Source organism: Micropterus dolomieu, linkage group LG02 (genome assembly GCF_021292245.1).
Source record: "Micropterus dolomieu isolate WLL.071019.BEF.003 ecotype Adirondacks linkage group LG02, ASM2129224v1, whole genome shotgun sequence".
Lineage (NCBI taxonomy): Eukaryota > Metazoa > Chordata > Actinopteri > Centrarchiformes > Centrarchidae > Micropterus > Micropterus dolomieu.
Window position 1 is genome coordinate 18,727,782 of NC_060151.1, and position 14,784 is coordinate 18,742,565.

A 14,784-nucleotide genomic window follows, 5' to 3' on the forward strand; every position below is an offset into this window, starting at 1 on the left:
GCCTGACATTTAACAATCTCTCTATGTGACTCATTCATATGTTGCAAAATTCAGACAAATTCTTTTTCTGATCAAAGTTCATTTCTGTGTCCAAAACATTTAACCTTTCATAATGTGACTCATGCGCAGCCTGCTCACTTACCTCAGTTACTAAAGAAATAAATTAGACATTACAATCCTTCTACATCCAGGTATTTTCTGTTTTATAGTGAAAAGATGACAAATAGCCTTTCAGATTAAAATGTTATTATTATCAGCAATAGTAAACTGTAGTCCAATCAGTTTCTACAGTAACTGGGTGTCAATAATATACAGATCATAGCCTACACTGAATACATTCCAACTTCACATACAGACATTATTATGCTTTTTAAAACAACATGAAAACCATCTATACAGTAGTTAATGGAGAGGAGGTGATTAAAATATACATCTACAAAAAATATATTATTTAATCCCATTTGACAGAGGTTAAATTGTTCAGGGCTCAATGACAGTAAGAGGCCTATTTCATGATCAAGTCAACACTGAGCATCTGTCATAGTTCTCTAGTTATATTAAGAAAACTAAAGGTTAAAACTAGTATGTTAAAACACTGTAGTGTTCTCTATTTTAGGATACATCTAAGGAGTGCAGGTCAAAAAAAATAAAAATGCAATTGCACTCAAACAGGCCAGGTGTGAAGGTCTCAACAGTGTGCATTTTTTTAGAGTTAAAAACCTGCTCTACCGATAAAACAGAACAGTTCTGATGATTTCTGAGTCAGTGCAGTCTGATAGGAGCAAGGTCTGATATGTACATGAGGTCCCGTAAGAGTCCATCAAATCGCCAACACATTCTCACGCCCAAACAACCCAACTAAGATGCACAGAAGCAGGGGCATTTTCTCCCCTGATTTTCTAGTGGTTTTGGCATTCTCCATACAGCCTGTAATCACTACATACAGTATATACAAGGATAGATCAGTTGTGGGGCCATGCCCATTGCTGGGCAGAAAGCAGCGACAACCCCACAGAAATAACTAATCAAATCACTTTGTTACAGTTCAGTGCCTACACTTGCCCGTTTTATGTCCAAATCCTCTGATATAATACTTAAAAATAAAAGGTATTTTTCTTGAAGGCAAAAAAAAAAAAAAAAAAAAGTACAAAACACAAAAAAAATAGAGATTTTGAAGACATCGATAGCGCCCTTGCTCCCACTTATTTCCATTGTTATGTCCATGACTCAATAGTTAGACATCGGTCTGTGTGATTGCTGACTTACATGAACATGTAGTTGCATATATGCAGAATATATGAATACACAGAAGATCCACACACACGCACGCACGCACACACGCACTGTATACCTGATGATCCCACAGCAGACTACGCTGCCCTGGCTATAGACAGGCTGCTGTAAGGACTGCTGTTATTAGCTAGGATCGTGTGTGGAGGGTGTCATAACGTATAAAAGGGCTGATTTTACTGTACATGACTTTAGATTAATTGAGCTTGTCAGTGTTATGTTGTTGCGTAGCTGATGGTGCTTGTTTGGTGCCTTCCTACACCACAGCCTGGGCTCTTTCTTTAGTCTTTTCCTCCTCTTGTCGCTTCATGGCCTGGATCACAGCAATCTCTTTGGCCTCTTTCTTCTGGTTCCTTGCTTCAAATAGCAATCTGAATCAAATAAAGTCATTTGGAAAAGGTGATCTAATATATTTCATATTGCAGCAGTGAGCAAACTATGTCCTATATGTTTTACATTAGAAAAATACAGTTATAAATTTGTCTATTTCTGCCCCACAGCTGTGGATTTTCCTTGGAGTTGACAAGAATGTTGCCTTTACCTGTTTTTAATTATCCTTTGCACAATGGCATCAGTAGTGAGGCTGTTCTCACTGTCAACAGTATGCAGGATACCTTTCCTCCTAGGCTCCTAGATATGAAGAAAATATTGCCAAATAAGTAAGTAAGTAAGTAAAAGTTTATTTCTATAGCACCTTTCACAGGTATAGGGCCACAAAGTGCTTCACAACAAAAACATTAATATCATAAAATACACACAATAAAAATGAATAGGATTCCCAATCTCTGTGGGTTACAGTATTTCATGGAGGATTTTTTAAAAGTGTTTTTAGAGTCTTACAGCATACGGGTCAGATCCATCCTTGTCAGGATATATTTCTGTCTTTCCATGGCATACAAGATCCACCTGTGGATATATATATATATAAAAAAAAAATAATAATAAAAAAAAAATAAGAAAGCGCAATTTTTTTCATTTTCAATTGCAGAGTACATAATTATCTAGAGGTGAGATAATTGTATTGCCTGTACTTACCTTGAAATGGTCCAGCAAATCTTTTGTGACTGCAAAGGGTGCACCAATTACCACTTCTGACACATACTGTGGAAGGAGTCAAAAATCAATCACACAAAATGAATTGTAGAGAAATAAATAAGATATATACGTGCTATGCACAGGGTTGATGGTGAAAGAGCAAGAAGAAGAACCCACTTGACAAGCCAGGACACTGAGCGTTCTCTCGTGAACATTCATGATGGGGTAGTTTTTCCCTTTATAACGGTTCACCTCCTGAAAAATATGAACAAAGACAAAATGTATAACAAAATGTCTACACTCAGGGAGGCAGTAAATCCATCGCCCAGATGCTAAAGAGCACAAGGAGACTCACCTGATCAAAGTGCAACCCCACTATAATGTATGGCTTTACGGAGAGCTTATGCACTGCTTCTAGGAAGTCCACATGGCCAATGTCTGACAGGAGCCTGGTCAAGTACTCTACTTAAGTACAATTTTGAGGTACTTTCATTTTATGTACCTTTGTACTTCTACTACACTATTTCAGAGGCAAATGTTGTACTGCACTACATCTGTATGACAGCTTTAGTAACTAGTTACTTTTTGGATTACAATTTTTCATACCCCTTGTTGTGGTGGCAGCCCGGCTGACGGTGAGTGTCCTGTTAATTTCTCCTTTTTTGCATTCTGTTTTCCCCCTGCATTTTGCCTGCCTCTCTGTGTCTCCTCTGCTCCCCCTGCGTGTGCTCTCCCTCTCTGCTCCTGAGCCCAGCTGACGAGCCACACCTGCACCTCATCATCCAGCTCCTCTGCCTGCCACACCTGCCAGCAATCAACTCCATCCCTGCCTCAAGCTTTCTGATCTTGCAACATCTCTGTTCCCCGTTCTCTGGTTTCCCATTATTAACCCTGTCTGTCTTTCTCCAGGTTCACTCACCTCCGTCCACTGTCGAGTCAGCTGGGCTCGCCTACCTGCCCTCTCCCCTCGGGTGTCTTCCACAGCATCCTCCCGGCTCCCCCTCATGCCTCGCAGTCAGCCTGCCAACACACTCCTCCACCAACCCCCGGTCAGTTCTCCCGTGCCTACTCTCTTCCTCGGTCCCCGGTACCCCCCAGCTCCCTCGTCTCAGCCACCTTGGTCCCACCTGCTCCTCAGCCCCCGGTGTTCCTCGGCTACCTTGCCTCAGCCCCCTCTGCCATACTTGCTCCTCGGTCCCCCGTGCCCGTGTTCCCCTGGCATCCACCTCTCCCTCACCTTCACTTTCTCAACCCCTTTGTTCCCTCAAGAAAACCCGTTATGTCTGAGCATTGATTTTAAAAAAAGAGGGGGAAAAAACAGCCATTTATTGAGTTTGCAAAAGGATACGGAAGAGGTCAAAGGCTCCTGCCACATAGATGATAGTGTCTCCGGGTTGAGGCTCCTGGCCTGAAGCAAACTGGATGATTTTCTGTGAGGTCTGCAGAAACTGAGACACCCCCGTCCAGGGACTGTGGCCCTTCTGACCATGCGAACCCCGTAATCCAGAAACGGGCACAATGAGTACAAAGTGACAGTGTAGTAATAAGACCGACAGACAGACTTCACTTTACTACAGTATTGCCACTGGAGTATGTTAATACCAGAATGCTGCATCATTGCCACCCAGTGGCATGACTAGTAATGTCACCTTTAGTCAGCTCAAAGCTGTCCCACAAAGCCCCCTGCGCATTTATTCAACCCTGGCCAAATTCACAGCGTTTCTCTTCCTTAAATGAGACCACACCATTTAAAACCCCAGCATGCTGACTCTGACTTACTTTCCCCAACCAGGAACAGAAGTGGCATTCACTATTTACTGGCAAGGCCTGCAACTTGAAAAGGTGGGTCCACAGTAAAGGCCTTTGCTTAATAATGGCTGACATCTGGCCCACATTGCAACTCTGACTACTTGAATGATAAAACACTGAAGGAAGAGGAAGCTCAGTTTGGTTTTAAACATACACCAGTTAATAGTTTTGGTTAGAAAGCTGAGGATTTGATACTGACTAGATGATGACCAAAGCATTTAAAAAAGCTGAAAATATGTTTGGTACATACCTTTCCAAAGTTGTCTGTGTGCTGCTGATAGTCTGAACTATCCTGAAGAGAAACGGGGATTGAATCAGGGCTTGCACTGGGTACTGAGGGCATATGGAGAGAAAAAGGCCGTACTCACAATGTTGCTGTGGTGTGCTTTGGTCATCAGTAGCATCCTGCCAACCAGATCCGTGGTTGAAACTCCCTGGGTTCTTTTACACTCTCTGTAACAGCATAATACACACTGTAACATCCTAAGAAACACACACACATCATCCCACCCTGACTGTTATTAAAAGGAAACTCACCTGTACCGCCCTGACTTCTTCACCTCTTCATAGGTGTCTTTCCCGTCCACTGTTAGTGTTATATCATCTGAAAGAAAAGCATACATGACAGACTGCTTTCATTGATTAATAACAGATCCATCAGTGCTCTAACATTAAACTCAGAACTGATCATGACTATTAATCTATTTGTGTCTAAATAATATAATGGCAATATAATGTACCTCCGTGCACACAGAAGTCACAGTTGTACTTGTCGAGGGTCTCGAGGGTCGTGACATAAGGCGCTCCTTCCACGACCTCGTCCACCCATTTTATGGCCCGCACCATCTTGTATCTTTCTTCCTGAGTGAAGACCGGCGGACCCTTGTGCTTCGCAATCTCACCTTGAAAACAAGGATGCATACACTCAAACAATACTGCTGACACACACGAATAATGTAAACTGAAATCAATACAACACATGGACAGAAATCTCCATTTGCACGACAGTCTGATAGGTGACTGACTGCGGCATCACCTTCGTCATTGAGATATAGGAGGGTGAGAGGCCCAATAGCTGCAATACTGTCACAGAAACCCCTCCAAAGTGTATAGGGCACAGCTGGTGCCTTGCTAGTAGTGATGGGACTGAAGAAAATAAACAGAGGCTGTCCCTGCTAGCAGAATCATGCACAGTAAAGGAGTGAAGAATATCATAATTGGGGATGAAAAAAAGTCATGTACAGACGAGTTAGACCTTTACAAAATCCTTGATGTACTGTAGATATGGGAGGGACAATGTTTGACAGGCAATGTTTCTGAGCCTTACTGTCTGTGTGTACTCCAACGATAAGGTAATCTCCCATGGCCTTGGCCTGTCGCAGCTGGTTGGAGTGGCCATAATGGACCATGTCATAGCTGGGAGGAAAAAAGATAAGAAGAATGAATAAGAATAATTCACAAAAGTCACATGATAGTATTGTGGTACAGTAGCTGCAGGAAAGGACTGTTTTAAAAGCTCTGTTGGGAAAATGAAACGGAGCTAAAGGATCATGCCTCAGCTGGAAGTAATGATGACTGTGAATTGTTTTTATCTTATTTTACCAATAAGGTGGTGTCAATCAGAGCCTCTATTACCCCCAAGGTCTCTTACTCAGAGGTCCCTCACCAGCAACAAGAGAGTTTTAACCAGTTTTATCCCATCGACTTGTTGACATAAAAACCGTATCACAAATGAGAGTGTCCTCCAGCCCACTTGATGTAATACCTACAAAGTTTTTACTGAAAGTAATGGATTCTGAGTTTTTGACAGCTCCGTATCTACTAGTTTGATTATTTTAAAACAGCTTGTGTGAACCCACTTTTAAAGAAACCTGGTTTAGATCCCTCCCTCCCACATAATTTTAGACCAATTTCAAAACTGCCTTTTATTGCAAAGATTCTAGAACAGCTGCTCACTGTACTGGAAAATAACAAATTATTTGAAAAGTTTCAATCTGGTTTTAGGAAGTACCACAGCACTGAGACTGCCCTGCTTAAAGTCACCAATGACCTTTTAATGTCTGCTGATGATGGCATGTGCTCAGTCCTGGTACTACTGGACTTTAGTTCTGCTTTTGACACCACTGATCACAGCATCATGTTAGACAGACTGACGCACTGGGTGGGGATCTCTGGTACTGCCCTAGAATGGTTTTCATCCTACCTGTCAAATAGGAAGTTTTGCGTGTCGGTAAACAACTATGTCTCTTCGTTCTGTCCAGTTAAATATGGTGTGCCTCAGGGGTCGGTCTTAGACCCGATTTTGTTTTCCTTGTATCTGCTTCCCCTTGGACATATTATCCATAAATATGGTATTTCTTTTCATATTTATGCTGATGACACACAAATGTACTTGCCCGTCAGATCAAATGTCAGATGTCAAATAATTTTCAGACAAAACTCAGACAAAACAGAAATCCTGGTCATCGGGTTCCCTAGTAAATCACATTAAGCCTGTTGCAAAGAAACTTGGTGTCTGGTTTGATACTAATTTAAATTTCGAGCAGCACACCAAAAAGCTAGTGCAATCATGTTTTTATCAACTTAGAAATATAGCACAAATTTGATCTATGTTAACTTTTAAGGACACCGAGACCATTTTACACGCCTTCATCTCATCACGCCTGGATTATTGCAACAGCCTTTTCACCTGTTTAACCCAAAAATCTACTGATCGACTCCAGACTGTCCAGAACTCAGCTGCCAGGCTTTTAACCAGAACAAAGAAATATGACCACATTACCCCTGTTTTAGCTTCACTACACTGGCTCCCAGTGTGTTTTAGAATTGACTTTAAAATTTTATTGATCATTTTTAAAGCTCTTCATGGCCTCTCGCCTTGTTATATTTCTGAACTTTTAGTCCCATACACACCAGCACACACCTTGAGATCCTTGGGCAGAGGTCTGTTGTCTGTTGTATGTTCCAGAGTCTCGACTGAAAACTAAAGGGGACAGAGCGTTTGCAGTCAGGGCCCCGAGGCTCTGGAACAGCCTGCCCGAGAAAATCAGGTCGGCTGAGTCAGTGAACTCTTTTAAGTCACTTCTTAAAACATACTTTTATAGGAGAGCCTTTCCCGATCTTATTTGACTTTATTTTATCCCTTTTATTTTATTCTATTTTACTTATTTTATATTTATCTTAAACGTGTATTTTAGTCTTTTCAATGTTTTCTTGCTTTTATCTTGTATTGTTTTTGTATTATTGTCTTTTGGGTATTATTGTCTTTACGCTTGTTAAAGCGCTTTGTAACTTGTTTTTGAAAAGTGCTCTACAAATAAAGATTATTATTATTATTATTATTATGTGAATTTGATTATTCCTACAGTAATAAAGTTTGGCAGAAATAAAAACTCCAGCCTCCACAATGTGTTTTAAGTTTGAAGTTCACACTGTTTCTCAAAGTTTTAAAAAGAAAAAGAAAAGGCAGCCTTAACAGTCAGGTGTCCGGGTGTGTTTTACACCACGTACAGTAACTTGATTAAAACACTGTGAAATAAATGAAAAGGACTACCTGGACCATAGACCAGTAGACTTTTTAGTTCATGGGCTAAAACGCGCAAAACTACCAGTATGATCTTTAATTCATATTCTGATATTATCGAGCCACCAATGCAATCCATACACTTCATGTGATCTGCTAGATATCTCATCAAAGTATGAAGATAAAAGAGTCAACAGCACAGTGTGTTTTTCCCTCCCTCTTCACTCCACCCCGGCTATGATACCATCTGTAGATAATTAGATTAGCACAGATTGGAGAATGAGATTGTAACATGGTAATCTTGCATAGTAATAGAGAACAGATGGGCATTAGCCTTCCATCACTATTACTACTCCCGACAGCTGATATCAGTCTGATAATCTTTCTTTCTGCTCCACTTTGAAAATCATATTGACATCTAATATGCACAAAAAAGAGAGTGTTCTCTGACTGACTAAAGTCACTGCAGGTTTACTGAAGATGTACTGAGTTTATTAGGATCTGATCACAGAGTAACTGCTCATTTTCATTTAGTGACAGTAGTTACTTTAACCACAGGCAATTCTGTGCAAATTCAGCAATTAACTTCAAGAAGCGCAACACTGACAACATAATGACGCCTAATGTGAGAAAGAAAAACATTAAATTTGGCATCTGTGTCCTCTTTAGCATATTATATTACACGTCAGCACTCTCCGGAGTCAGGTGTAAAACAGCACTATAAATAGCATCCCTCAAAAATCTATACAAAAACAGATGAATACTGCCAGCCACAACAGTAACAGAATCCCATGTTGTTTGCAGCCACGGGCCATGCTAATGGCAGACAGCATCAGCGCCTTGCTGTGGTGTCACTATACACAGCCGGACTGAAAACAGGCTGGATTGCACTAGAGCGTATTGTAATACAAAAACAACTATAGCTAGACTGCAGGGCTTGTCTGTCTGATTCAGATATATGCACTATTTCAGCAAACTGTGCAAAGCTGAACTGTGACACGAGGCCTGTTGTCAAGGAATCTCCTCAGAAACCAGGGGGATTTGCTGCGTGCATGTCTTGGGCTGTCTGTCTGCTGAAATAGGTTACACATGTGCAGGCTCTGAGGCGATAGTGCAGGGCCAGAAGAATGTAGTCAAGTGGGGAGCATTTGGAGGTGAATGAATAGAGAAGAAAACTCTGACTTACATTTGACCAGGAGGCTGCCTTTGGGCTGTTGTACCAGCTAGATGCCCGACATGTGTTACAGTATTGCTCGTGTATTTTTTATCAGGGATCATGACAGTATCACCGTGGGGATGATGAAACATTAATTAGCCTGTGTAGAATGTTAGCGGACACCCAAACAGCACCTAAGCTTCTCAAGAGCATAAACAGACAGACAACTGTGAACACTGATAGAATAGTACACGCTGATAGAATACAATGGGCAGGAATGACAGGAAGTGTAGGGAAAAAAACCGTTAAGATAAACATTTGTGATGTTTCAGCTGAATTAAATGCCATACTGTTTGACCTGATTTATCCAAATTAAAATACCTGAAGATATAGTGCTCAGATAAGCCTGAAATAAATGGGAGACACCCTGTTACTTCATTAGGCGTTGAATAGCATGTTTTATGGTCTTGTTCAGATACACTACCCCAGCAGACACACAGTGAAAGTGGACTTTACACTCTTCCTTGATGATGCGCCTCTAGCAAACGATCTTTAACCCCTATCACCTCTTGTCAGTGTGACGAATAAGAAATGAAAGCGTCATTGTGTAGAGAAGAAGGGGACGTCTCAACAGATGAGGCGACTGTGCTCTTTCTTTGGAGTTTTCCTCACATGCTGCTGACATCACTGGACGTCAGCAAGGCTGCGGTGGTGTCCAGAAGGGGCTTGGAGTAACAATGCGCTTAGTGACAAGGCACGGCTGCACGATCTACAGTGGCCGGAGCACGTGTGGGGCGCAGGGGTTAGAGGGGTTAATGACATGAGCTCTGTTGGCATTGGCTCTCTTTGGATGCTCACCCCACCGTTTAATATTCTGGCATCCCAAATATTCTGCAACATTCCATCAAACCGCGGACAGGCAGCCACACCTAAATGGCAGGAATTCTACCAGAGTAAGCCATAATAATCCCGGCCTTCATACACAGAAATTCAAAACATTTATTTTGCCGCTGCCCCATGGGGCCAGACTCTGTCCACCAAGGCTCGGGGGTTTCTCCCGTAAGAGACAGTTAGGCGTCCTAAAGGGTCAACTCTAGAGCTGCAACCAACACTTACTGTCACTATCAATTAATCTGACGACTCGTCAGAAAAAAGTGAAAACTGCCCATTATCATTTCAAACCATTAATGGTGATATTGCTTTGTTCAACCAACAGTCCATAACTCAAAGATAGTCAGTGTGTGATCACATATGACAATGAAAAGCATAAAATCCTCACATTTGAGAATATGGAACCAGTGAATATTAGGCATTTCTGCTTGAAATGAAATTAATTAATTGTTTATAAAAAATAGTTGGCATTCAATTAATCGATTAATCTTCGCAGCTCTAGTCAGTTTGCCCAGATTTTTGAGATATCTAATCTAAAGCAGAAATAGGCCCGGCTGCCAATTCAATACAATAGGGGTGAAAAGAATTTTTGTTTGGCAATGTCCCGTTTACTTTTGATAAGCCAAGACCTCACTGTCAACAGTTTTCATTATTTTCTGGTTTCAGCGGAAGCAACTTCCTAATGAGCTCACACTGTGGCATATGGACAGCGTTTCTGGACAAACAAAATTCCATTCGCGCCCATTGTATTCAGGTGACGGCGAATGTCTAACCACCAGAGGTCGGAAAGCCTCTCAGATAAAACCAAAACCTCCTGCATGGCTAGGCACCAGCATGTCTAAATGGAATAAGTATGTATGCTTTCTGTAGTTTAGGTGAAACAATCTTCGATTATTCGCTTGATTTCAAGCAAAACTGCAGCAACAAAGGATTATTCTGTATCTGATTCTCTACAGGGGAGGCCGGCTTTACTATGCACTCTCTTCAAAGTACCAAGGTAAGGTCACTGAAATATTTGTGCGCTGACTGAGCGCCATGCTTGTATCTGAGATGACACAGGAAAACATTTTCACACCTCAGAAGAATCTAAAACCTTGACCTCCACCTTGGCTGCACGGCCAGTCCAGAAAACCTGCTCAGTGTGTTAATCATCATTAGGCCTGCCCGTCACATGAAGAGAGGCCGACAATTAAGTGTGTCTGGCACGGCTCATACTACAAACAAGGAGAATACTGTTGTGTGCTGCTGGTACCAGGAGAAGCGTTTTAGTTGGATATCTTTTAGATGTGTTTCTAAAATTATACAGTGGTTTTTGAAAGGCATCCATAAGCCCAAGAGGACAGAGAATCTCCCCAAAGAACCAGGTAAAAGAACATGAACTTTGGACTAAAACTACAGGTTATTACATGACAAGAGCAACAAGCAGAACATAGCCACTGTCACAAATACATGATATTAGACATTTAGCTGTAGGAGGAGAGTTTGGGGCTTTTGTTGCGCATGTTGTGCAAGTGTCACTTTTTCATGGTCAAGCTTGAGCTTCCCACAGCTGCGTGTTCGCATTAATCCATCACCTGTACTACATTAAAGACTGCGCCTGGCCGAACACTAATATAATTGTTCTTTATTCCATTACGTCATGCTGAAAGAAGACACCCTGTTTGCAAGGGTGTCACTATGGCGCCATGAAAGTAATCCCAAGAAAAGTCAGACTAAGCAAGTTCACGAGTGGCCTGGTTAGCAGGTGGTCTGAGGTGCACAATGTGTAAGAGCAACGTTGAAGGTTTGAATCTGAGTGCTTCCACTCCCTCCTTTAAGAGCCATACATGTGTGCATGCCAAATACTGTATGCCTACTGGACGTCTTACTGGTGGGTGGATTTCCTAGTGTGTTACTGCAAGAAAAAGTATAATGGAGACGGTTGGAGGCTGTTTTTACACATTTATCATAGCAAACAATGGTGACATAGTGTTTTGTTTTGAAGAATGCACAAATATTACTTTACAAAAATGCAATTAAAATACATATTTTATACTAGTTAATGATTATACTGTGGAATGACTTAATACTCTTTCATGCATTCATCTTTTAGCAATTATATGATTTATATATAATTATTATAATTATTATAATTATATAATTTAGAGATTATTTTGGTCTAAAAATAAAATCCATGTTATGAAATTGACATGGTCACACACATTTACTCTTTTGTTTGTGCCTGGTGACGATCAATTGGCCTATACATTTAAACATCATCATTATCGCCAACTGAACATGTTCGTGGCAGTATGACTTTTCTTGGTTGTGCCTCTAGGTGCAGTTTTATAGATTATACAATTTTGTTTTAATGGGTTTAACGGGTCCCAAACCTGGATTTCCATACCAGTGTGTTAGTCAAGTGTAAGGAATGCATTTTTTTCATTCATTAAACCAGATACTAATGAGAACATTAAACAAGATGAAATACGCATGACCACAGAGTATACTTAGGGCTGGTCATAGTTAGGAGGAGACTCCCTCTACATTATAGTGTTATGATGAATTGCAGTAACAAACAGCAATGTAAAGTTAGTTGTGTAACTGTAATTTTATGTAAACCGCTGCTCCTGCAATACTGCAATTTCTCTTTGGGTTTCTCTTTGGGGATGAATAAAGTATCTATCTATCTATCTATCTATCTATCCTGATGTTATTATGTAATATGTCTCCAGAGAAGGAAAATTGAGACTAGGATGTCTCAGTACTAAAAGTAATGTAATGTGGCCATTTAAACTGTCATTGTTTCAATAGAAACAACAGAATATGTACTTTAAAGTTTTGTGCTTCTATATCTGGATAATTAAGCAGCAGTCCTCCTGCCAGAGCTGAGTAACCTGCACCAGGCCTGTCCCGGTGGTGAGGTGTCAGGCTGACACATTCATTCAAACGATGCAAACGATCAGGAGCAACGTTGTAGCATTTTCATTACACAATCAACCACCCGGTAAGTCACTCACCAGCCATCGCACCACACCCGGATTCTTCGCCTCCTCTTCTCCGGACTGCAGGCTGCAGTGCCGGGGGTCGTCCCTGCGTCTTTCCCGGCTGCTGTGTTCACTTGGTGGTGGTGATGCCCGTTCTTGATCATCTTGAAGCTTGGGTGAGTATAATCTCCAAATTGCTACAGAGGGACTCCTTCCAAAATGAGATGAGGTGAACGGGCCGTGTCGGTGTGTGTTCTCCCTTTCAGCGCAGGACAGCCGGTTTCTGTGTCAGCAGCAACAGCAGCAGCACGAGCGACAGCAGCAGTAGTGCGATGCGCCAACGCCTCCTCCACCGGCGACGCAGCGACGTCGCACGTCAAGTCGGCCAAAGAAAGAGGAGAAACCACGTAGGAAAGGCGCACTGTTCATAAAACCCCATGCAACGCGTCTTTGTTATCAGTGGTTTTATTTTGAAAACCCCAAACGGGAAGATGTGTGTTTACTGTGGTTGCCTTGACACAGGTTGAATCGTACGATGAAGCGCCGCAGCCGACATGTTGTTACATAATAGTGGCGTTTTCCACTGTCATGTGACAATATCTGGATTCCCACAGAAATAGCAGGCTATCTGCCTAAGCTGTCTTTGATGACGCGCCAGTTTGTGTCTGTACATTCACTTCAATTTGCTGCAAGTTATCTCTGTAAAATATCAACCACAATGGAGATACGAACGCTGTACATCCTATTTGATATTGTCTTGGATTGCTTAAATAATAATTGCAATCCACCCGTAGTACATCTTCATCTTAGTAAAGATTGTACTGTTCAATTTTTGTGGACACTCTTGTCAGAGTGTTCCCTGTGATCGTTTAGTGGTGTGGTGCATTGACTGTGCTATAATTGAAATGTGTGTGTAATCTCTAGTAGGCTAAAACATGACTAACCATGCCAGTGTCAACAAAATCTGAACTCACAAAGATTCACTGCATTGTTGTTATGAGTTTGTACAGGTGTCCCTAATATTATAGCTTGTATACAGCAGTGATGTAAGTACTGCTCAAGTACTGTAGTTAAGTACAACTGTGAGGTAGGCTACTTCAATTGAGTATTTCCATTTTCTGCTATTTTAAACTTCTATTTCACTGCATTTTAGAGGCAAATGTACATTTTACTTCACTACATTAGCTTATTTAAGATTTAGTTACTTACATAGCAGATTTAGATTATTACAGCCAGACACTACAGGGGAATGGGATACAACATTTTAACTAATAGATGTCACTATGAAATTTCCCTAGTTGATTATTTACATTAAGATAATTGTTTTATGTTTAAATATGCAAATGAGGCATTATCTAATGCTAACTTTTGGTGTATTTAGGAGAACTCTACAAATGCACACTGTTGAAAAAAAATTTAGGAAAGTGTAGTATTTTGGGAGTTTTCAATCTAATCTGAAAGAACACATGTTTTGGAAGAAAACTAGCCCAAAATCTCAAACACATTTCCTGGACACATGAATGGATCGATAATTATAATTCAGTGATATAATACATTACTGTGCAAAAAAATGCTGTAAAGTAAGAATGCTTTCAAAATAGACATAATAACACATTATATTTATCAATTAACAAAATGCAAAACAGAAGAAAGATCTAAATCAAATCAATATTTGGTGTGACCACCCTTTGCCTTCAAGATAGCATCAGTTCTTCTAGGTAGGCAAATCGTCAGGTGTGTGATCAAACAATTATACCAAACAAGTACTAATGATCATGAATTCAATATGTAGACACAGTAGTTGGAATTCGAAATATTTGGCACAAGGAAATTTGTTTGCCAAAGGACTGGAGAGCGGTACAAGAATGACTGAGTGTCTGCAGGCAACAATGAAGCATGGTGAACGTTCCTTGCAGTTTGGGGCTGCATTTCTGCAGATGGAGTTGGGGATTTGGTCAGAGTGAACGGTCTCCTCAATGCTGAGAAGTACAGGCAGATACTGATTCGTCATGCAGAACCATCAGGGAGGAATCTGATTGGCCCCAAATTTATTCTGCAGAAGGATAAGAACCCCAAACATACAACCAAAGCCATTAAGACCTATCTTTAGCGTA

The 14,784-nt window shown here is 41.0% G+C and overlaps 1 protein-coding gene across 2 annotated transcripts; it reads right to left on the reverse strand.

Moving 5' to 3' along the window:
- Window positions 1-229: 229 nt before the first annotated feature.
- Window positions 230-12,976, reverse strand: LOC123967506 (ethanolamine-phosphate cytidylyltransferase-like). Of its 2 annotated transcripts, none has more exons than XM_046043623.1 (13): window positions 12,704-12,976; window positions 5,462-5,550; window positions 4,875-5,036; window positions 4,672-4,738; window positions 4,503-4,587; window positions 4,385-4,426; window positions 3,674-3,821; window positions 2,681-2,763; window positions 2,503-2,580; window positions 2,326-2,391; window positions 2,131-2,196; window positions 1,832-1,920; window positions 230-1,661 (listed from the first exon to the last, which is right to left on the reverse strand). In XM_046043623.1, the coding sequence occupies exons 1-13, from the start codon at window positions 12,832-12,834 to the stop codon at window positions 1,547-1,549; spliced, it is 1,221 nt and encodes a 406-aa protein (XP_045899579.1). In that variant the 5' UTR covers window positions 12,835-12,976; the 3' UTR covers window positions 230-1,546. The 2 variants fall into 2 exon arrangements, with proteins under 2 accessions (XP_045899579.1, XP_045899580.1); XM_046043624.1 differs by having other exon boundaries at window positions 3,674-3,806; window positions 12,704-12,975.
- Between the last annotated feature and the right edge of the window lie 1,808 nt (window positions 12,977-14,784).